Consider the following 24,329-nt stretch of genomic DNA (forward strand, 5'->3'; position numbering starts at 1 on the left):
ATTATCATTGCTAAGTCACCATCAGCCACAGCATTTGCCTTCATGGCCTTATGTGGCAGAGAATTCCACAGGTTGACTCGGCTATGCATAAATCCTCTCTCTCTCTCGATCCCAGTGCAAAGTGACTAGAATCATTATCAAATCTGAATGATTTGAGTAGGTAGTGGTTTGCACTCACTTAGCACTGGTGTAAATGACTTCATAATGTGTGGGGCTATGGAGAATCAGGCCTCCTGTGTCTTGAATTTATCAGTTTTTCTCTTTCTCAACTACCTTAGCTTTCTCTGCTTTTGCTGCTGGCTCTTCTTATTCATCTTAATAATGCTGACTGCTTTCCTCATCTTTCCCGCATTTAGCATTTTGCAGCATCTTTACTGCTTTCTATGTCTTGGACTTCTTATGTAATAACTAGGGCACTTCTTTGTCAGACCTTAAGAGAAACCATTTTCCTAAATACAGTTCAGGGTGATTTTTCCTTTTGCCTTGCTCACAACATATACTGAAGCGCTTCATCCACTGAGAAGAGTTTATCACTTCAGACAGTTGCCAACATTTACAGCACCAGACTTTCTATTTTCCTGTTAACTTTGCTGTCACTCTGCTTTCATACCATGTATGATAGTGCTGTTTTTCTCAGCAGTTGCACAGAACTCTTTCCTCATTAGTGCTTTGACAGTTTTGTATTCATCTGTGCCTCCTAAACTCCTAAGTTAAACTCTGCTTGAAACGCTGAAGAAATGTTGAGACATCTTCTATCTTGTCCCTGTTTCCTCTTAGAACACTATTTTAACAAGGCAGTGGAGTATGGCCATTCTAGAGCCCAAAGGGTTTTAATACTCCCTCCCTTAAGTAACTATTCATGAATTTTTTTAAAAAAAATATGGGAACCAAAATAATTGATTGCAGTAGGCCAGTAAGAAAATGTGGATTCTGTTAGCCACGGCAGTGGACACAGAACTGCTCTGCACAGTGTGACATTGTGGTTCCTCCATTTCAAAGGGATGGGCTTGCTTACTTCTAAAAATTATAAACCTAATTTGAAAATTATAGTAATCCAAAACTGTTCCTCCAGGGTTGTCAATGGAAAAGGTTTTTGATGCTGGAGGTGTTCCCACTCCACTTTCAGTCAAGCTATAATGGATGTGGTGTAGTAGTGAGGTCAAAAAGTAGTATGTGTGATTAGTAGTGTTAGGTGATGGTGTAGGGGAACATCTGGAGAGAGAATGGAGCAACGTGGTGCAGAGTGAGTGAGAGAGATTGCATATGATGCTGAGAGCAGAAGTGAAAGAGTCCTTCTTCTTAGCTTTTACTTTAAACTATTTCACAACTGATGACCACTTATCTTCCACCTTCTCTTTTCTCTCTAAGGCAATGGGATAACTGTTGTCAGTAAGACAATATGGTCCCACTGGTAAATATTGTATTAAGAAATCCCACATACTATCTGTGGTTAAGATTTCAATGGTCCAGTTATTCAATATTCATTTCTTTTCAAAACCTAGTAGAATGAATATACATTTGTATGTTACTGTGCAATTTTTTTCAACCCATTTCTTCCCTAACTGGCACACATTTCTATCCTGATATTTGAAAAGATATCATCCACAATGGTACATATTCTTTTTCAATGGAAGTCAACCTTGTGACACTGCAGTATTAAATGATGTAAAATATGGTGTCTATGCATTACATTTCTTGAATATGTTGGGTGTGATTTGATATTAAAAAGATATGGTGAAATATACATTCTTCATATTATAAATATGTATTTCCAGAAATGATGGTTTGTTAAGAAAATGTTCAGTGTTTTGGATATCTTTCTTTTGTCTCACACTATAATGTTGATGAAACCTTACCCCATACTTTACCACACCTACTGGAGAAATGATTCAATGTTTGGTGATCTTTACAGGTGAACATTTCTTTTTGAAGTTGTATTTTCATAAATTCATCAGGGAACTTTATATCTATCTATCTATCTATCTATCGATATATATATCGATCTCTATATATCTATAGATAGATATAATATAACAGACAAGCCCAGGATTAAATTCACCTATTTATAACATATGTAATCAGATCAAAACTGACATTGCCTAATGTTATGGTGGTGTTGGACCTCTGACCAAAAAAGATACAATTAGGGCTAACTTCTTTCCTGATAGTCTCTCCCTGCAAACCCCAGGGTTCATAAATCTGTACATGCAAGCTCAGAATTGGGATAGCAGACAAAATCTATAACTTATTTATCTTGGCCACTAAAATAGTTTTGTATCTCCTAACTTTTTTGTCATATGTAAAATGTTTTGTATCAGACATACTTTATCGGTAGGTACATTGTAAAAGGCAGTAATTGGCTAGCGGTGGAGAAAGTGGTTAGATTATTTTTAGCCTTTTCAGCATAACATGCTACGGGCTGATGTTGCCTTATGGCAAGGAATTAGACAAACCCTAAGGAAAATCGTGAGTTGTCCTTATCGTATATTGACCTTGCTTAATGTAAAGCACATCTTTCAAGGCAATGAGAATTGTGTGGTTCTCCATAAGGTCCATTTTTTCCTTTGTACTCAGGGATATGATTAAGTATTTCAGCTTTCTGCTTTCTCTCCAATTATAATTAGTCCATTTAAGAAACCTCAAGAGCTTCTGTAGAATCATCAGTATTGTCTTTTGCAGACTCTTCCAGTTCTACTAAAACATTTTTCCATCTTCGGGTAATCTAAGTAGGTAATAAACCCAGGATAATCCACTCCTAGTCTGGCCGCATAAAGAGGGTTGAAGAAATGCCTAGCTCATCAAGTTGTGTGTGGGGTTTGTTTGTCTGTTTGTTTTTGCCCATTGAACTATAAGTTTTCCTCCTCTTGGTCAGCCTGAAAGTATAACAAAGATTAAACCACTATATTGGCTATTAAGTTTGATTTCCCTTGGTCCCTTGTTGCGTCCTATACTTAGTTTATCATAGAAAGCTTTACACAATCTAGCAGTTTTAGCATTTGGGGGAGAGTGACATATCAGGGTTCAATCCAGGTGAGTGGGGTGCTCTGTCACCCCTGCCCTGTAACCTGGAGTGCCCTGCAATGCCTTGCTCCTGTAGCCTCCAATCTGGACTATTCACAAAGAGCCACAAGCATGCAGGTCATTCCCAGATGTTTGTATAACTGCAGCCTGCCAATCACACCCTTGGCTCTCCACCAATCTTGGTTATACTGCAGGGTGATCCCAACATATCCCCAGTTCCAGACTTTCCCCCAGAAATGTATGTTTTGTACTACCTAGCCCTTTTCTGGGCAGTCCAACTATATTAAGTCTATTATTCCTTTAAGGGGATTGTGATAAACAAAGTGGGGGATAGCTCCCTTTGACGGACACCCAGCCATCCAGTTAGCTGTAAAATCCCTCTTGGTAGCTGTTCTCTGCTTGCGTTACTGGTAAAGGATTAAAAGTCCACCAGGTAAAGAAAAGGAAGAGGGCACCTGACCAAAAGAGCCAATGGGAAGGTAGAACTTTTTAAAATTGGGAAAGAAACTTTCCCTTTGTCTGTTGTTCTCCGGAGAAGGAGACACAGCGCAGCAATGCTATAAGCAGGAATGCTGTGTAAGGCTTAAACCAGATAAAAACATTCATCTTCCATACCCAGAAAAAAATCATTGGACAGGGCATGTTTAGGAAGATGCAATTATATTTATTTCTGTTTATTTTTTAAGGCTTGTGGACTCCTCTGTGCTAACCCCAGATGCTTTTGTTTGCTTGTAACCTTTAAGCTAACCCCCAAGAAAGCTATTTGAAGTGCTTAATTTTTGGAATTGCTCTTTTAAATCTAGCAAAAGCCTAAGTTCCAGATGTATTTTCTTCCTTTTTGTTTTAAATAAAATTTACCTTTTTTAAGAACAGGATTGGATTTTTGGTGTCCTAAGAGGTTTGCGCATATGCTGTTTGATTAACTGGTGGCAACAGCTAATTTCCTTTGTTTTGTTTCTCAGTTCTTCCCTGGAGAGAGGTGAAAGGGCTTGAGGGTATCCCACAGCAAGGAATTCCCAAGTGCTCCTTCCTGGGTCCAAGGGTTGTTTTTTGTTGTTGTTGTTGTTGTTTTTTTGCATTTGGGGTGTTGGCAGCGTTTACCAAGCCAAGTTCAGAGAAAAACTGTAACTTTGGGAGTTTAATACAAGCCTGGAGTGGCAAGTATTAATTTTTAGAATCCTTGCGGGCCCCCACCTTCTGCACTTGGAGTGATAGTGTGGGGATTCAGCCTTGACATGCTCCATATCTGGTTCTTCAGAGGCTAACCTCACAGAACCAATATGATAGGTTTCAGTTGCTTGGGGGGTTTCTGTGTTGAGGACAGCAGAACTAACATGAGCTATTGTTTGCCGGCCTCCTCCTAGCACAGGGCATTTATTCCTCAGGTGATCAGTTGAATTACACTGATAGCACTTTTTGGGCTCTTCTACTTTTACAGGAGATTTGGGATGAGGATTAGAGGAATGTTTTTGGGTAAGAGAATCTTTAGGCTCCCAACCCCCTTCTCTCTTCCCAGGGGCAAAATGGGATCCTCCCTTCCCACCGGTTTTAAACCTCTCTTTCTGTGGCCTGCCCTCAATAGATGCCTGATTCTGTTCTTGTTATCTCAAATGGGGTTACTCAGACACTTCAATTTAAATACACTGGATTAGATAAAGCAATCTTATTAGCTACAAAGAGAGAGATTTTAAGTGAGTACAAATAATGAGGCATAAAAGTCAGAAATGGTTACAAGAAAAATAAAGATAAAATACTTTCTGGTGGCTAACTTAACAAACTATATTAGATTCAAGCAAAATTTCTCACCATATGCTTCCAGCAAGATTACTGACCAACCTCTTCAGGTTAGGACCCCTCCCCCAGAGTCAACGGCTGTTTCCTGTGTCTTCTCAGGTTAAGAGAATGCGATGGGCAGGGAGAGAGAGAGGTGTGTGTGATATCTTGGGGTGTTTGCCCCTCCTTTTATAGTTTGTAGTCCCTCTTTGAAAAATATTTCCATCTGAGAACCAGGAGACAAAGAGTCTATGTAGAAGGATTTTCCCTGCTGGGGTTTTTTTTCACCTGTTTGAGCTTCCTTTGTTTTCCCTTCCTGCTTGATGACTTTGTTTACTGCTTAAATGCAAATTAAGGCAAGCACATATTCCTTTGTTTAGGACAGGTTTAGAACATGTGTTAATAACATCATACAGGGGACTCTTATAACTTCACATACAGTGTAGCCACACATATTTTATCAGGATATTACTGATAAGCAAGTTATGAGTTTTCAAATGATACCTCACAAGGGATACTTTGAACAAAGATTATTACTATAGCATGTAGGGTGTGAATGCAAGGGTGTATGCTGTCAGAGGGAGGAATTTTTTTAAGCAGGGACCTTCTCAATAGAATTATACTGAATTTTTCTTCAGACAGTTGTAGTCAAGTATCATCCAAATGAGTCAAGCCTATTCTTACCATTTCGTTTTGCTTTAGAATCATTTCACTGATATCCTGAGTGCTCACAAAAACTCTGCCATTTACTTCTGCAGATTTTTGAGAGTTCCTCTCCTGATTTGTATCAATCAAGTTTACAGATTCCTGCAGTGCATCAAAATGTTTGTGCACCATTAGTAGTCTGTATGTCACAGCTGCTTGTAAATCTACTATGGTAGTCTTTTTAAATGAGCATGTCCTGCTGTTGACATATGGTGGAATTCACAGAGGTACTTAGGTGCCTAACTCCCATTGAAATCAATGGGATCTAGGTGCCTAAAAACCTTTGTGAATCCCAGCAATAGTGGAGAAGTGGAGAGGGAAGATGGCTAACTACCAACTGAAGAAGACTGAAAGGGTCTTTGGTAGATTTGGAACATAGCAAGTTTAAACAATATAAAATTAACTGTCAAAAGACAGCTCCTCAAAATATCACCAGGTCCAGCAATCCCAGGGGTAGCACAGCTGCTAAAAGTCAGATAAACAAAGTCCTGAGTCAAAAGAAAAGTGGGACAGGAACAGACACGTGGCTCAACCCATCCTCACAGAGTTTTTGTACAGACACAGTTGTTGGCTATGTAGCTGGGAGGCATTCTCCACAGCCATCTTTCCTCCCATCTAGAGATAGCTCCACCACTTGTGTTTTCTCTGGTAGTTTTACTCTTCTCTGCATCGTGCAACAAAGAGGGGCAGAGAGAGTCTAAGGCCCCAATCCTGCAAGCTGATTTGTGTTGCGTAGACTCTGGCTTTCACTCATGCACAGCCCTGTTGACTTTAATGGGGTTCTCCCTATGCAAAGCAGCTTGGACAGTCCAGGTCTAAGTGACTAACTTCAGCTGTCTATTGTTATATGTTTAAGGTAGTACACTAGATCCCTTTCTGTCATAAGGTAAAGCTATAATAATTCTGTCTGAAATCTTTGTGTGTATTTGTTTTTGTTAAATTTGTAAGAATAATTGTTGGAGAGAAAATAAATTACCTTTTTCAATGTCAAAACAATGTTTCTTCAATAACATCTACAATGCCTCTCATAGGCGATTCATTAGGTGTAAGTATTTCCTTTTCAAAAACTGACTAATGTGAAATAAGTCTGAAGTGGTGAAGAGTTGTTTTCATTCTCTACATTTGGTACACATCACAGAGAAAGTCCCCTGGTAAAATCTGCTACCTCTGTAGAAATTAATGTTCCCTGTCTGTGGTGCTAAAAGTAATATAGGGCACTTGAGAGATTTAGCCCTTAGCAGTGTCAAACATAAGATTTGGATGCTTATAGCTCCCACTGTACAAAATGAAAAGTTAGTGTTTTAATATATCATTGTTTCCTCATCTGAAAAGGTTTAGTTTGATATCAGTGTGACCCAGGGACCTCTTGATGCCAACTGGCAGAGGGCATAAGGTGTGTGAAAGGGTTACAGGAATCCCCTGGGTCTGGTACTGTATTTACATTCTAGTTCCACCAGACTGTCATGTGAAGTCTCTAATAAAAGCCAATGTCAAACTGGTCATCAATATCATTGTGAAATGCATGTACAAATATTGTATGGCGAGTAATGTATATACACTGAAAAATGTGTTCTTAGGGTTTGTGTCTAGGGACTGGTCACCAACAAAGGTGAGCCAAATGCTAATGAAGGATTTTGGACACTTTAGAGATAGGAAATTAACAGGAAGAGGTAAACAGCAGGAGTTATTCTGTGCAGGGTAATACAATGGACTTTTGAAACTATATATCTGAGGCACAGATGAACCCCTAGAGATTCCTTCAGTCTCCGATGACAAACTGTCAATGGGATTGGTCCTATGAGAAGAGAGGGGTTGAGAACACTGGCGAAAGAACTTGGGGTAAGCTATCTTGTAGGAGATAGGGGAATGCCTTGTTAGTTAAATGTACTCTTTAGAATGTGTTATGATTTTGTTTTATATGTAACCAGTTGTTTCCAATATTCTTACTCACTGTCACTTGAATCTCTGTTCTTTGATAAACTTATTCTTGTTTTCTCTATACATATATCTAAATGCTGAGTGTTACGCAGAATTGTGTTTTAAGGTATAAGTAGTACGCTGTGGTGTACTGTCCCTTTGGGAACAGCAGGCCTGATAATTCTGTGAACGTTCAGTGGATAAGGGGCTGGACAGTACAGGGAATGCAGGGAGCCCATTGCTAATCTATACAGAGAGTGCAAGGCCTGCAGACACCTAAAAGGCAGTGCTTGGGTTGCCAAAGGCTGGTGGAGTCAAGGAGCTGACCCACAGCAGACACAGACAAAACTTCTTCACGCTACAGGCAGGTGGTGGTGAGGCACCACCCTGGTTACCCCTGGGAAGCATCCCAATCAAATAAATGTGTTTGCAGGTGTATAAAAAGCCATCTTCTTGTTCATGTCCATTCAGATTTTAGGTATATGCCTTTGTAAACCCTCACATAGTTAATATTTCAAATTCCTATAGTGCCTTTCAGTTCAGAAGAAACCCTAACTCTGTTACACTAATGTAAATCCATTGAAATCAAGAAAAATAGATATTTTAATTGTTGCAGGTTTCTGTCCCAGATGCCTCAAATCCATATTCATTCAATGCTGGCTGTTATGGTGCCTCTTGAAAACTCTGAAAGTTAGACCATAGCCATGCAAAACTCTACCATAGAACTATTTATGCTTCATCTGCCTCCATTCTCTAGGAAGCATTATCCCAGTCAGGGGGTATTGTTTCAGCTTCACTGATAATAATTCTGAATTATCTCACAGTAGTATCTACTTTTTTCATGGCAAGTGCATCTGAAGTGACAGTAATCAGATTTAAAAGGCTCTCTTGTTGTTCCTTTAATCTAAGGAACTTGCAGCCCTTTGTTTCATACTACAAATTGCATTGCTCTACAGTAGACTCAGGTATGGAGATCTTAGTCACACTTCGGGCAAATGGCCTGGCCTAACTTTTTGCTCAAATCAGCCCCCTCAAGCTTTGTCTACACTAGGGCAAGTTTTCAAACATCTGTCCCTGTTGCTAACAACATAGTCAGTTCCACTGGTATTAGCAATGTTGGGAGTTTGTCAGCTGTTAATGGTATTTAAGTACTGTGTCAATTAGACCTGCACTGAGCAGGATTAGATGACACATTGCTTATATACTGGCAAAAGCCAGCAGCCTGTCTATGCAATGGTTTCCGGTGTTGCTAACATCACTGGAGTTGAACTGGTGGAAAAATTGTATAAAGTTTAACTTTATGTCCCAGTTTCATAACAGGATTTCACACTCTCAGTAAATTAGTTTACAAAGTAGTGCTGTGGCTGAGTTTCTTCATTTCAAAGTTACGCTATTAATAACTGCCTGTTTCTTTTGTTGGCCAATTTTTAAAAATCATCCTGTTTGTATCCTTAACCAGATAATAAGACTACTTCATTTTCTCTACAGTTTTCCTACAAGTCAAAGGCTTTACTAAAACTGTGTGCACTCTATTCCCCTGATTCTCCAAACCTGTAATATTATTGAAAATATTTATCATTATCTAGGCCTTAAAGAAGACATTATCCATTATTTCTTACATTTCTTTAATCCATCTGCCTATTATATTAATATAATATTTTGCCTGGAACTAAGGCATATTGATAGGACAGTAATTACCTAGATTGTTGTGTATGCATATTTTAGAGATTTTGGCACTAGTTTATCCTTCCTCCAATTTTAGGACATTGCCTCTTTGGATTTTACTGCAGGTTTGCAGAACAGTAATCAATACAATATGAGTGCTTGGTTTCTTTGTTTTTTTTAATAGTTCACTCTACAATACTTACTAATTATTCTGCACTGTTGATGTAACAGCGTAACACTTGGAAGCCATGGATTTTGTACTTCCTGTACTACTTAATTCTTAGAAACTACATTGAGTCTGATTGTACAGATGGAAGATCATTAATGCAAACAGACCAACTTTGAGAGAGAGGAGAAAATGCAATAGCCTTTCTCTTCTACTTATTGCATAATGGTCTCAGCAGGAGCAATTCTGTCTGTCTGTCATTGTCTAGGCCTAGGGTGCCTATCACTGTGATAACTCAGCACCATTCATATCAGCTTATTTAGACCTGGTCTACACATAAAGTTTAACAGCATAGTTAGTTGGGGGGGTGCCTTATTATTATTTTTTTTAACCAATGCTGTTAAAAGTTCTAGTGTGGTTGCAGTTATAACCTGTATAACTCTGCTTCTACCAGTATATCTTATGCAGTTTGGGGGAAACAGGATAAGCTATAATGGTGTAAGCACTTTTATCCCATATAGCTGTGTTTATATTAGAGGGTATAGCCTGTTCAACTCTTCCCATATAACTGTATCAGCAAAATGCTCCTAGTGTAGAAAAGATTGTTAGTAAATAATTGAGGGTATCATGCTGGTTGTGGAAACTTCTTGATACAATTTTCAAACATTTTTCTAAATTTTCCATTCAAGGATAAAATAATCTGATCGTTCTAAGCCAGTTCCATTTTCCATTAAAAAAAAAACAGAAAAAGACAACAAATGTAATGCTTGTGACGAGTTAGTAGGTTGATGGCACTGGAGACTGAAGCCCATTATTTGTGCTACACAGAAGCAATGAAAGTGTCCATGCTGGCCTGTTTTGGAGGCTGGAACTGGAAGCATTTAGATTTAAATGGAAGAGATAATTAAAAGGACTTGTCAGAGCTGTTTTTCTATAGAAAATTGGGTTTTCAACTAGACAAAAATTTTAGTGAAAGTGTCTGCTTGCCACTAAAATTTTTGAGGTTTATGAAAAAAACAATTTGCCCCAAAATTTTGAGTTTTCAACCCAAAAACATGTTGTTTTTTGCTTGTTTGGGATTTTGTTGTTGTTATTTTGTTATTTTTAAATGAAAAGTCCATTTTTCTTCTCCTGACCAGCTGTACTAATTAAGTCTCCCTGGCCATTCAGTTTGGGCCCTTCTGAAGACTGCCAACAATGGTACTAAGAGAAATATATTTTTACTCTCCTCTAAGGATTGGATTGGGAGTGCCACTGGCCACCAGATAGTTTTCATCTGGTGACAAGTTTTAGTCACTAGTGCCCCGGCTCTGATCCAAACAAGTGATATAGGGTCCCTATCTCTTTCCTTTTCCCAAGAGTTTCATTGCCCAGGTTTGTATTTGTTTGTCATCTTCCCATCGCTTTCCAGCTGACTGTTCCTGTTGATAAACATGGTTTCGATGTGTCAGAGAGGAGTTATTTTTTGTGTCAATAATGTGAAAAATTAACTTTACCTGCTGCTTACTTTTTAATGAGCAAAGCCCTAGTTGTCAGTGGGAAGAGTGGGGAAGTTCTTTCTTTCTGTTTTCTTTTTTTTAAATAATATTTTGTTTCTAGTTGTAATGCGCTCTTTCAAGCAGTAGCATGCAAGAGACTTGATTTTTGGATTGGAGTGATTTGAGTACTTCGTGTTTTTCATGCTAATAAGATCATTTATTTTATATTAAGTAATAAAGGAAAAGGGCTAAACTCACCCTGCTTTACCATGGCTTTCACTGGCATGGTTGAGGCACACAGCTCCCAGAGGTAGAAAATCCACTGTGAAAAGCAGCTGCCAACTTCCCCTGTACTAGGGAGCTCATGAAGAGTTAGCACAGCCTGAAAATTGGGTGGGACTGACTGACTGGGGCTGTGTGACCAGTACAGCCAGGAAGTCCATTGATTCAAGACATACCTGCTCCTGTAATGTCCCAGTGGGAAGAAAAGTTGCCCTCTCTAGGCAGCAGAAACCTAAGGGAGGAGGCAGTGAAAACACCCAACTCGCCTTCCTGGAGGCTGCATCCCCCAGAAGTGCAGAAGGCCTTGCTGAGGCAGAGTGGTGCAATTGCCACCGCTTTGCAACCGTAAAAGTGAATCGAGCCCAATATGTTTATTCATGAAAAATGCAAGTGTAGGTGTTGTTAAACATCTCTTTCCAAGGACCATATGGCCAAAACCTTGGGAAGGCTGGGGTGAGCTATTGCTTCCTCCCAAGGGCAATCTAGAAATTCCCTCTTTATATAGCTTTCTAGGTAGCTGTATATCTGGAGGGGAGGGATGGCGGGGAAGACTGAGGTTTGCCTCTGGCTGCTCTGCTGTACTCTTTCTTAGCACTCCGTACTGAATTGGGCAACAGGAGACTCAACTCAATTTTCAAATGTGGGCCGCAGTGAATGCCACATTAATCCTGCATTTGGGTGCACATTTCAGAATTTAGGCATATAAATCCCCATTCTACATGTCAAAATGTCAATTTGAGCATCGGGATGCAAGATTTCGATATCCTATTAAGGTCCCCAGGTTTGGAAACTGATCCCAGTAAACTTGGCCCGACCAGTGAAAAGGAAAGATTTGATTGCAGAAAAGGCTTGGGGAGGAAAAATGTATTTGTGGTACAGGCCTCCATAGTATTAGTAATCAGAAAGATGTGACCTGTAGGTTGATACTGAGTATTATCATCAATAAATGCTTTGGATTTTTCATAAAGATCGGAGATCTAAATTGACAGAAACTCACCATTATCTGTTGCTTCTCTGCAACTGCATAAACATGGTACTAAGTATATATACCACCTACTCACAATAATATACTGGAGGAGAAAGCCATAGATGAAGCACAGAAAAAGCACTTAGAAGTAGAGAGATACAGTATTTAATTACTAATCGAATGAAGAGAAGATTCACAGAAGCTATCCAAGATATTTTTGTAGCTAAGATGATTCACTGGATATTTTCTGTCAGGTATTTTATTGGGACCTATTTTCTCTCTTCAGTTTAGAAGAAAGCTGCATTTCGTTTTTTATTTCCCAGTCCAGTCTTGTTTTGCATCCACTTTTCTTTTTTTCTTTTAGAATTTCTAATGTTTTTCCTCATGAATTTTAACTATTCATAACTACTGTGAGAATATAACTTTTATATGAATAATTTCCCACTCATCCTCTTCCTCAGAAGACCCCTGAAACCCTCCAAATGTGTTTTGTTTAGATTTTCTACAGATAAATCTACAGGAATCACATTGCAAGGTATCAGTGAAACAAACCACATCCGATAAAGGAAACATTTTATTTCTCTTGACTACTTACAGATTTATGAGGCTCCTGTGTGAGAGGAATGTTTAACATCTGAGAGATCAAATTCAGATAATTGTGGAATATCCATCCACCAATATCATTATCCTCATCCTCAGCAGTGAACAGGCCCCCTTTAACTCCAGTCATGTTTCCTGGTTATGTGTTGGTGGGTTTTGATGGTTAATAGAGAGCTGCTGTGGCTGTCACAAATTACATTATAAGTAATTCTGTGGGAATTTCACAGGTTTTTAAAAAGTATGTGAACAACTAACATTGTGCCTACATGGACAGCTATCAGCATTCTTCTTCATTACCTCTTTATACCCTGTCTTGTCCCACAGCAACCACACAGTCCCCTTACGTTTCCCATGTCCTCTCCATACAGAGCCTCATTTTCTCTCCTGGCCACCAGCAGAGCTGAATTCCTCCCCTCATCCCTCTCTGTGCACCACTATACATTCTTCTGTTAGGGTGATAGTCACTCTGACTCTGACATCCTGTATCCTTTTCACCCCACCATGGGGATTGCAAGGATTGGGGGCGGGAGGGAGGTCTCCTCACCCTCTACAGTCTGTGGAATTTCCCCAGGTGGGAGAATGCAGATAGCCCAAGGTCATGCTGATAAAACCACGTCATCGTGTATTCTTTTTCTTTCATGAAAACATATACGCATGAACATGTGGTGATATCTGCTGCAGTATAACATACCTGGAAAAGAGACCCCAGGTTGGGAGGTCCTTGTGTCCTGTAGAGGGGAGAAGTAATCAGGCCTCTTGTATGCTATAGTGGCAGGATCAGATCCAAGCCTCAACCTCAGTCTGTTTCTCTCAGGCTAGCAGGAGCTAGGAGTGCATGTGAAGCAAAGCACTCAAACCTGAGGCTCAGATGAGTATTTCTTGCATTGCTTCCTGCCCATCCGCTGTCATGGATACACTTTTCTGGAGGAAGACAGCCCATTGGAAGCAAATCATCAGAGCAATGTCAAGGATGAAGTTTTTTATGTGCATGTGTGCATTTGTGGAAAGAAGAAATCCTTGCAATTCTGAAACATATCTGTGGGTGGGTGAAAATTGACCAGTGTTAAAGTTTCTTTGTTCTATGGCCCTCACTTGGCTTGGTGGCTGTTCTGTTTTTCTGTTACAGTCATCTTTAACGAACAGTGATATCATCTTTGTGAAGTTGCATGCCCCGTGGGAGGTCCTGGGCAGATATGCAGAAGTAATGAATGTAAGAATGCCTTTCAGGTAGGTGTAGTTACATTTTGTGCTCAGGCTTTACTGTAAAGAGAGTGTAAAACTAAAACGGAAATGCACCCAGAAAAGCTATTCTATGAAATACCTCACATCTTTAGAAAATATAAATGGAGTGACCTAGATACCATATTCATTGATATTTCTTGTTAATTTGCCTGCAATTTTAGTACAATAGCAGTTTTAAATTAAGGCGACCTGTAGCAGCGCAGCTATTTTCATGGGGTATTTTATCCTTAGGCCCTTTAACCCCTTCACTGCCGGAGCCCCCTGCATACTCGTGCGCTGCTGTTTTTTAAATGGACATGTCCTTGAAATCAGTGGGCAGTCGAGACGATCCAGGTACGTACGGCAGCACAGAAGGTGCATGTCTGTTGGACGTATCTGGCATGTTCGGCACCTGTAAATTGTCTGTCTGTATAGTGTGTAGTTGGGGAAATACAGAACATAAATAAGCATTCTATCTAATAGAAGACTGGAATTCAGACGGAAGATTTTCTTTTGAAACATAGAGTTTCTCTTTGAAGGAGTAGAAATGGTATTCTGTGCTACTGATGGGCAAATGAATTCCAAATGGTCATTCAGACCCACTTTTCCTTCTTGTCAAATATGATTTGTATGATGGGTTTCAATCCTGATATTAAAAAAATCAGTTTTATTCCACTTGTTATAAAAACTTTGTTAAAATAGTGTAAAGTGTTTGGCTTAAATGGACCAAACCCAAAGCTTCAGAGGTTCTGGTTCTCCTTTCACTTCACTGAGATTACATCAGTATAGCTCCATTGATTTAATGGGGTTACTCCTGATTTACTCTGATATGAGCAAGAGGAGAAGAAAGGCCAGAGTCACAAATGGTGATTGAGCCCGGAGTAAAGCCTATCAGAGAATTTCTGTGGATGTCTCCTCCCCATTTTGAGATGAAAATGTGCCTTTTATGTACTACATCCTGTTGTGTTTCATATTCTTAGTTATTAGGAAAATGAAAGATGAATTAAGGACAGGTTTTCAGGCTCAATCTGCATTTAGTAGGATTTTCATTTTAAGACAAAACTCAGAATTCTTTTGCCTTGTTTAACTTTCCCTTCTGTGTGTTTTTAACATTAAAAAGGAAAAACAATGTAAATTGTATCATGAGTGACTGCAAGGGTATTTAAAGTGTGCTACAAATATTAAGACAATGGGCCAAGTTCACCCAATGTAACTCCACTGATTTCATTGGCATAACAGTGGGATGAATTTGGCCCAATAAACTATAATAGCTCTTGTTTGTCAGGTGGGAGCATGATCCAGCAAAAAGTAGAATTTTGGGTGGAAAACCTGGGTCTTCCTGGTCTGGCTTGCTTACCAGAAGTCACCATTTTCAATAGACAGCAGTTTCAACATGCGTTTAGCTTATATTTAAAAACTAAAAATGACAGTCAGTGGTTCTTTGATGTGCTACCTGTTCATGGCTTCATTCTTTGCACAGCCATTGCAAAGTATTATGTCAGTAATCTATAATATGAAGTCACTGCAATGTTACTGCAAAAATGTGTACTAGACAAAGTTTTTGCTTAAAAGTTTTATGCCCAATATTTTAACAGTAACTTAACTGTTTAGATTGTAAAAACAAAGGCCAACATATATCTGCCTTGGTTTTTGTTTTCAGTGCCTAATCTGAGACACTTATGCTCTGATTTTCAGAGCTCCTGAGCACTTGCAGTTCCTGATAACTTAAGTCTCAGCACTTCTGTAAACCAGGCCTTTTGTATCTCAAGCAGGGGACCCAACATTAGTAGACACTTCTGAACATTTGGGCCAGACTAGGCAGCATTTTCAAAAGCACTCAGCATTGGCCTAACTGTGCTCCCACTGAATTCAGTGGGAGAATTAACATAGACGTCACTAGGGGCAGGCCTGCCAACGGGGGTGGGGTGTGTGCAAAGGGGGCAATTGCCCAGGGACCGGGGCTATTTAAAAGGGCCCGGGGGCCCCCAGCTGCCGCCGGCAGTGCAGCGGGGCTAAGGCAGGCTTCCTGCCCACGCTCGCTGCACACCGCTCCCAGAAGCAGCCGGCACGTCCCTGCAGCCCCTGGAGAGAGGGTGTCCGTGTGCTGCCCCTGCCCCAAGTGCCAACTCTGCAGCTCCCATTGCCCGGGAACTGCAGCCAATGGGAGCTGCGGGAGCGGTGCCTGTGGGCAGCAGCGCGTGAAGACCCTCTGGGCCCCCCGCCTAGGAGCCGCTGCCAGAGGGGTGTGCCGGTCGCTTTGGGGAGCCATCCGAAGTAAGCACCGACCCCCTGACCTCCTCCTGCACCCCAACCCCCTGCCCCAGCCTAGAGCCTGCACCCAAACTCCCTCCCAGTGCCCGCACCCCTTCCCACACCCAAACTCTCTCCCAGAGCCCACACCCCTTCCCGCACCCAAACTCCCTCCCAGAGCCCGCACCTCCTCCCACACCCAAACTCCCTCCCAGAGCCCGCACCCCACACCCCCTCCCTCACCCCAACCCCCTGCCCCAGCCTGGTGAAAGTGAGTGAGGGTGGGGGAGAGCAAGCGACTGAGGGAGGGGGATGGAGTGAGCAGGGGGCGGGGCCTCAGAGAAGGAGCAGAAATGGGCATGGGCTCAGGGAAGGGGCCAGGCAGGGGACGGGGCAAGGGTCTTTGGGTTTGCATGATTGGACAGTTGCCAACTCTACTGGGTGGGCAAGGGGAAGCCCTGGCTGTGCCGGAAGAGCACGCCTAGCAGCTCAGCCGGCAGCTCACTGGGCACCAGCAGCGAAACTGGCAGCTAACTGGGCACGGCTTCTGTGTGCATGAGGGCCCATTGACTGTTCTGCCCTGGGGCCTGGAATTACTGTCAGCGGGCCTGCCTAGGGGTAGTGTTAGGTCAACACGGAGTGCTTTTGAAAATCTACTCCACAATCTGGGCTTTAATGATCTGCAAAATATCTTACATTATTTAAATTCTAAATGCTGAAAGTAATTGAAATTGATAACTAATTTTCATACCTCTATCGTTTAAAGCAGCAATACAGCTTTTATTTTCAAAATTTGCCAAATATAATTGCTTCTAAGGCACTAATGGATATTGCTCTGCTATTTTAAAATATGTCCAGATATGCAGAATGAGCTGTGTGGTGTAAACCCTTCATTTTCCAGAACTGGTATAGATCAGCATTAAATGATGGAACATTTCAGAATACATAGAAACTGCCTTGGGTTAACAATGACTTCCAGTGGATGACAAAGTCAAACTAAGGAGCAGGAGACTGGAGTTCAATAAGCCATCCAAATCTTGCCGTAAGGAAGATTAAGACACCCACACCTGAACTGCCCTCAAATTTTTGAAATGTGTTAAGATGCTGAAGGCAATGGGCCAAATTCTGGCAGGCACTGTGCACAGGAGCATACCAAGAGAACAACAACCAGCAGCAGGACTCAAAGAATGGGGCGGAACCAGGACACCCCATTCTGGCTCCAACCAGAGCTGACAGGGATGTTGCTCTGCAGGCTCTCTGTGACAAGAGCCAGGAAGGGGCAACCTGGGGTTGAGTCATAGGAGTGAGGGGGTTTGGTCAGAATGCTTATACTTGTGCACTCCTGACTCCTCACTGACCCCTATGCATGCATCCCTCCTCCACCCCTGTCCATACACAGTCTATATGTTCAGCTGTTTGGGGGGGAGGTTATTTCCCATAGACCCAGCATTTGTCCTGATAAATACTGCATGTATGGTGGTATAGTTTAGTGTCAGGCTTTGGTTTCCACTTTCCTGGATTTTTAAACATTCCCCTATTTAAGCAACATGTAATTTATCCAATGCTATATTTAATGATTAAATTATTGATGTTAAAAGCATACAATTTAATTTATTCACATTTGTATTTGCCTTGTAAAGAGCAGACATCCATTTGCTGAATCCTTTGAAACCAAAATGCCTCTGAATCCCTGTCCTCCAGGCATTATAAACAGCAGAAAGAAAAAAGTAATGACAAAAACAATTACTTTCCTGCAATTCAAACAGTGCCAGAATTTGTCTTGGGCTCCTGTGACAGTTCTGTTAATCTCTCTTTTTAGTCTCTTCCTCCACCTCTTACAGGCTTCTATCTTCAATTTCCTTCCTTGCTAGTTCATACTGTAACTGACGATGGGTTTTCTTCTCGACTGGCTTCATTTTTGCTGTTCTTCCAGGAGAAAAATCTATTACCTGCACCGCCGGCACAAGTTCATGAACAGGTTGGTAAATCACTCAAGCTGGTGTATTTTTTTGGCAGATCAGACTTCATAGTCAAACTCTTGGGAAGGTTCAAGTTATAAGGAGAGTTATTAATGTACATTCAAGCCTACCATTCCTGCAAATACAGTGGTTGCACTTTCAAGGTTTCTACCATTTGAGAGAGAGATGATCAGTTTTACCAGTTTTTCCCATTTTAAGTATAGGGAATCTCAAACTGGTAGAATCTTTTAAAATGGAAGAAGCTTTTTCAGTGCAACAATTGCAGCTATTTCTCCTCCCATGTAGCTTAGTAAGGAATTTTGGGAGGCTAACAATATCATTAGAATCTGTTATTTATTATTCACTTTCAGCATACAATATGCCCTTCCTCTCTGGTGCTGATGTCAGTGTTATTTATTTATTGTGCTGTCAGTTGCATAGTGCTTTACAGTAATAGACAATGAACCAAATTAATCTCTGGTGTAACTCCATTGAAATCAATTCAGTAACATGAGAGATGAATCTTTCCCAAGATCTCTGCCTTGAAGCGCTTCTGCCCAGTTGCTGAATGCCTTAAAGACATGTTTGATGCATGTTTTGTATCTAACTTGTAAAATAATCAGAGGTTTTCAGTCTTCACAATTTTCACCCTTTTTGTTTGACTCAAGCATTTCCTTGGCCAACTAAGCAAAAATGTCTCAAAAAATACCGGAGAAATGTACCAGCTTGGCAAGGATCAGTCTGTATATTGGTATTTAGAGCCTGCATGATGGTGGGATTTTCAAAAGTGCTCAGCACTGGTCATACTCTTCACTCCTGGAAGTCAACAGTGAAACTCCCACTGATCTTGTAGTGGTATGGCTGCTTATTGCCTCTTGAGCACCCCCTCATGGACAGAGGTCACTCTACAGCCCCCTGCCTCTGTTGCTGGCCCATCTATTCAGGGACTCTTTAAGAAGTCAGAGTTCACAAAGTAGTTCAAAGAATCCCCAGAAGGGACCCCAGGGAGCTGTCTGGTGCACACTGTCGTCCCCTCCCTCCAGGCCCCTCAATCCAGTTCAGTGTCCCTCGCTCAGTAGTCCAACACAAACTCTTTCAGAACAAAACACAAACAGACTCAATCTTCACCCCTGTTTCAGATGGGCACAGCCCTTTCCTTGCTGAGGCTCAGTCTCTCCCCTGCTTCTTGGGCAGGGTCTCTCAATTTAGAGAGCTTCCTCCTGTTTCTTGCAATCTCAGTGACTCTCTCTCAACTCCTCCCCCCGTCCCCTGCAGCTTCCTGCTGCCTTTTACCCAGGGATCACCGGATTCCACCCTGGTTTTGTAATCAAGGCTGGCTTAGCCCCGGGCTCTCCAGACCATGGGCAAACCAACCTGTTACAGACTTCCATGGGAGCAGAGGTAGGCCAACACTGGGCACTTTTGAAAACTCCTGCTCAAGAATGATAGGTGCTTCACACTGCAGATTTGATAGAAGGTGGATATTTTACAGGTAAAGATAATTTACTGTAGCTTGACAAGTTTATTTGGAATTTATTAAAAATTCAATCTTTTTACTTTATTATGATATTAAATCCCATTATTCCGTGATGATGGTATGATGGTATCAACATTATAGTAAACACACGGTTTCATTGGTAGATGATATATGATCTCTCCATGGAATACAAACCTTTTCTTTGGTGGACAGATGCTGTAAATACAATGAGTCCTTCTAAAGCTTGTTACTTCCCCATCTCCCAAATAAGTGCTGTAGGTTGGTAACTTTAGAATCTCAGAAGGTCAACAAAAAGGGGGAGGGATAGCTCAATGGTTTGAGCATTGGCCTGTTAAACCCAGGGTTATGAGTTCAATCCTTGAGGGGGCCCACTTAGGGTTTTGGGGCAAAATCAGTACTTGGTCCTGCTAGTAAAGGCAGGGGGCTGGACTCAATGACCTTTCAAGGTCTGTTCTAGGAGATAGGATATCTCCATTAATTTAATTTAAATTTTTCTAAAGCAATGTCAAGTATGAAGGTATTAGTGGAGTTATATCAGCCTGGGATAAATTCAGCCACAAAGTGCTATAAAAGTCTTCATTCCCTGACACCTACACTGTAGAAAGTGGGCAGATATTGCATACCTGAAGCAACATATTGTTTTTGGCCAGACGGAAAGAGTTAGTGTTTCATGACCACTTGCACTGAATATAAAAACATTCCTGCTCCACAACTGGTGCAGTGCTTGAATGGAGTCACTACTGAGTCTCTCTCCTGCCACCCCAATCGTCACAACTGAGTGGCACTAAATTGATTTGGATTGTAATTAAAGGCACATGGTTGGTTTAACCAAAATAATGGCACACATGGAAGAAGCATGCATAGGTTCGTGTGTGTGTGTATGTATGTATGTATTCATATTCAATTTTGTGTTTTCATTTGCTTGCTTAATGAGTCAGCGTGCCATTTGAGCCCAGTATAATGAGTGATCTGGTCTTTTTATAGTGTTTAAGTTCCTGGATGATGAAAATACCTGGCTAAATCTAGAGCTCATATTATTTCAGCCCTATAAATAGTTCCTTGAGACAAAAATACCAACCAAACAAAAAATCCTGGAGAAAAACAAGCACAAATGTCAAGGTGTTCAGATTTATTTCCAGTTCTGTAGAATGCTAATGTACAACTCCAGTATGAGGCAATGGGGACACGTTCAGTTAAAATGAGAAATGACTTGAACATTTGTCCATTTCTTGAGCTAAACCCAAAGCTTTTTTGAAGTTTGGGCAATTTTGATAAAGGAAGTGTTTCAGGGTGCAGTCTAGTGCAGGCTATCCTGCAGCATGGCACAACAGTCACCCTGCCCTTAGTTTCCCCCTCAGACAAACACAGATGCGCCCAGGCATTTTAAATAATGTTCTCCCTCTTATTGTCTGTTTTATTACCATAACACGAAATAAACTTTAGAGCTGATTTTAAAAAATGGAATTCTGTACCACAAGAAATTCCAATATTTTTGTCCATTTGTTTTCATTCAGAATTGAAATTTAAAAGTGTTGATATTTCTTGGAACAAAAAGTTCCAAAAATTTTGATTTGGAAACTCTGAATCTTCTTTTTTATTGAGTTTGTTGACATCATTAACATCATGGGAGTCCCATGTGGCACACCATGGTGGCCAGCCACATGGAGAAACTGCAGTCCATCATGAGAATTATAGCCCTATAGGGGAGAACGAGGGCATGAAGGATCTGGAACTACAACTTCCATGAAGCACTGTGGCAGCTCAGAGAAACACTGAGATTAATGTCGACCCAAAATGCAACATTTTGATTTTCTCAATGGAACATTTTGCCAAAATCAATCTTTGCCTACAGAAAATTTTGATTTTGACAAAACTCGCAAAACCCAATGAGAAAGTGTTTTGTTTGAATTTTTTTGACAAGCCCAAAGAAACATAAAGTATCTGTGGCTCTGCTAGATTTAAACCATTCCTCTCCTAGTCAGCGGAATTCTCTACAGCCCTCCTTCCAGCAGCTGCATCACTTACATCCTCAGCGCAGGGTTCTCCACAGCCCTCCTTTTAGGTGCTGCCCTAGCAATCATTTATCCCTTACCTATAGGGTTCTCTGCAGCCCTCCAAGGGGTTTCAGTCTTTCTGCCCTTGGTGTAGGGTATCTCACAGCCTTCCTTCTAGGAGCTGTGTCTGAATCCTGGCAAGCTCCCTTAACCTGCCACCATCCTTGCTCTGTATCAGGAGAAACTTCCTGTACTCCCTGCAGGTCTCCCTCACTGTATGAACATCTTATAGGAGGTCCCACCTTCAAGCTGCTGTCATGTGATCCTTGGTCACATGACTCAGGTACAGGCCACAGCTTGATTGCTTAAGCCCTTACCCGCACAGCTCACATTGTGACAGGACCCCAGTGAGGGGATCCCAACATAGATGTGCACACCTCCTGTCATCCTCCATATTCCTTACCCAAAGATCATTCCTTTGGTGGGGAGGAGACCAGACAGCCCATTTTCCTCTTCCAGGAGTTTGGGGTAATAGGTATCTGTTTTGACCAAGAGGGAGTTTTGTGAGGACCGGAAATAGAGAGTCACAGGCGAGGTTGGGATAAATTTGGGAAAGAATCTGAACTTTGAAATGCTAGCTGAACTAAGTCGCTGCGCTTTTAGATGGTCACCTGTAAGTCCTGCAATGTTTTTGAGAAAGGAGCTCAGGAGAGGGACGTCAGTAAATTTTTGTTATGTGATTTTCCCCGCCTTTTTTTCATTATGGTTTATATTGCTCTAAAAGGCACAGTAATCCACACATAACCAGCCAGAATGAATTCTTTCTGTGTAGGCAGCTGCGTGTGCTTCTCTTTTTTCCAAATGCTATCCACTTAGGGCTCAATTCAGCAAAGCACTTAAGCACATACTTAAAGTTAATCACTTGCTTAAGTCCTTGCTGAATCAGGGCCCAAGTAGACTTCAACTCTTGCATGTTCCCACATCGGAAGCTCAAGCCATAGTGAACAGTGATTCCTGGTGAAGAAGCCTAGAAATTAGAAATGTGCAAAGTTCTGCTGTATTAGGTCATCCAGTCCATTTCCCTGCCAATGACAGATATGTCAAAAAGAAGCTTTCTCTGCTCATGCTAGCAGCTAGTCTCAGCTGGAGTGTATCCATTGCATATCTGACCTCTCTACCTCTAAAAACTGGTTTAATTGTATGTATCATTTTAAATTTGCAGTTTTCCACTGTTTCACGGTATGTCTAGACTAGAGCTGGAAAGTGTAAATTCCAGCGTAAGTAGATATACCTGCCCAAGCTGCTCTAAAACCAGAAGTGTAGCTTCAGTGACATGAGCGGCAAGATAGTCCATCCGCCTCGAATATGTACCTATGGTCTTGAACGGCATTATACTCGGGATGGCTGGCCCCTTCTGCTGCTCATGCTGCCACAGCTACACTTCTATTTTTAGCACACTTGCTCAGAGCTAGTGTGGGTATGTTTGCTTGAGCAGGATTTTATACCTTCTAACTATAGTATAGCCATGCCCTCAGAATCTTTCCAGATCCTCGATATCCCATTTTGGGAAAGGATTATTACTATGTTGTATTCTTTTCAGTATCACCTACTGTTCCATATGGCATGTAGTGAGAGCTACCCGGTTGATATGGGTAATGCTAATGAGCCATAGATTAGCCTCAGAGAAGAAATGAAACACAACACATTTTAACTCTTCTTGTCTGAGTGTTGAATGAAGGATAGTGTTTGTTAGTGTCAACACTTTGCTTCTCCCTGCTTTTTTGAGCGAGAGAGAGAGTAGCGTGAAGTAAAATCCTGCATCAGTGGCTGGTGGCCATGCTCAAGCAGCATGAAGGCATCTTCTAAGAGTCTGATCCTTTTGATTGTCAGAGGAGAGAGGGTGGCAATATATTCTAGACCTGTTGGAGCACGCATCCCCTTGAGAGCGCTGTGTCATCAGGGAAAGAATGAGTCCACTGAGCATGCCAAGGAATCGGAACTTTGTGAATGACAAACCAATCAAATTCCAAACATGCTCAGTGTGAAGTCAACATGAATAATTTATTGTTCTTAAGTTAGCCCTGTGTGTGCTGAGATAAACATACAGCAGACATATCTCAAATGTGCACATTGTCTTACAAGATGAATGGGGAGAGGATTGCAGATTAATGAGCTTTCTAATAGTCTTGAAAATCCAGATGATTTTACTCAATTTATAAGCATGAAACTGGATGTTTGAAGACATTTGTGTTGTCCTCCTCTTCCCACCCCCCATTGTCATTAAACTAACACAAAATGTAGTAAAATTGGTCCGGTTTCCCTCTGCAGGAAAAGCTGCAGGTCAAAGAAGATTAAATCCTGTGAGGGAAAAATTCCCCACTATCGTCTTGGGATACCCCTCTGACCTTGCAAACAATGTGCATGAAGTACAAGGCCTTCTGTGTGGAGGCTCTGTGCTGCCACAGTAGATATGGCTCCTGCAGCTCTGAGCCTAGTTCTTGGCAGTGTGGTGTCAATGTACCCCCACTGTGGAGGTGGGGTTACAGAAAAATAACACATCCCCGAAAAATCCCTGACAGACTCCTGGTTAAGACTCAGATACTTCGGGTCAGCAAGTAAAAATGCTGGTCACCCTAAGTAAGCGTGAGGATGGCTTGGAATAAAAGTGCTATCCCCGCAAGCAAACCCTATTAATTTAAAAAGAACAGGAGTACTTGTGGCACCTTAGAGACTAACAAATTTATTAGAGCATAAGCTTTCGTGGGCTACAGCCCACTTCTTCGGATGCATCCAAAGAAGTGGGTTGTAGCCCACGAAAGCTTATGCTCTAATAA

General features: G+C 41.3%; 1 protein-coding gene across 1 annotated transcript in view; it reads left to right on the forward strand.

Moving 5' to 3' along the window:
• Positions 1 to 24,329, forward strand: part of ANO4 (anoctamin 4) — a 193,234-nt gene that overhangs the window by 72,632 nt on the left and 96,273 nt on the right. The window contains exons 5-7 of the mRNA XM_026648992.1: positions 13,701 to 13,801; positions 14,048 to 14,149; positions 17,979 to 18,023. Coding sequence (XP_026504777.1) covers positions 13,701 to 13,801; positions 14,048 to 14,149; positions 17,979 to 18,023 — 248 coding nt within the window. The remainder of the gene's footprint in view (positions 1 to 13,700; positions 13,802 to 14,047; positions 14,150 to 17,978; positions 18,024 to 24,329) is intronic.

The sequence above is a fragment of the Terrapene carolina genome, unplaced genomic scaffold (genome assembly GCF_002925995.2).
Source record: "Terrapene carolina triunguis isolate 2854851 unplaced genomic scaffold, T_m_triunguis-2.0 Scaffold68, whole genome shotgun sequence".
In the NCBI taxonomy this organism is placed as follows: Eukaryota; Metazoa; Chordata; order Testudines; family Emydidae; genus Terrapene; species Terrapene triunguis.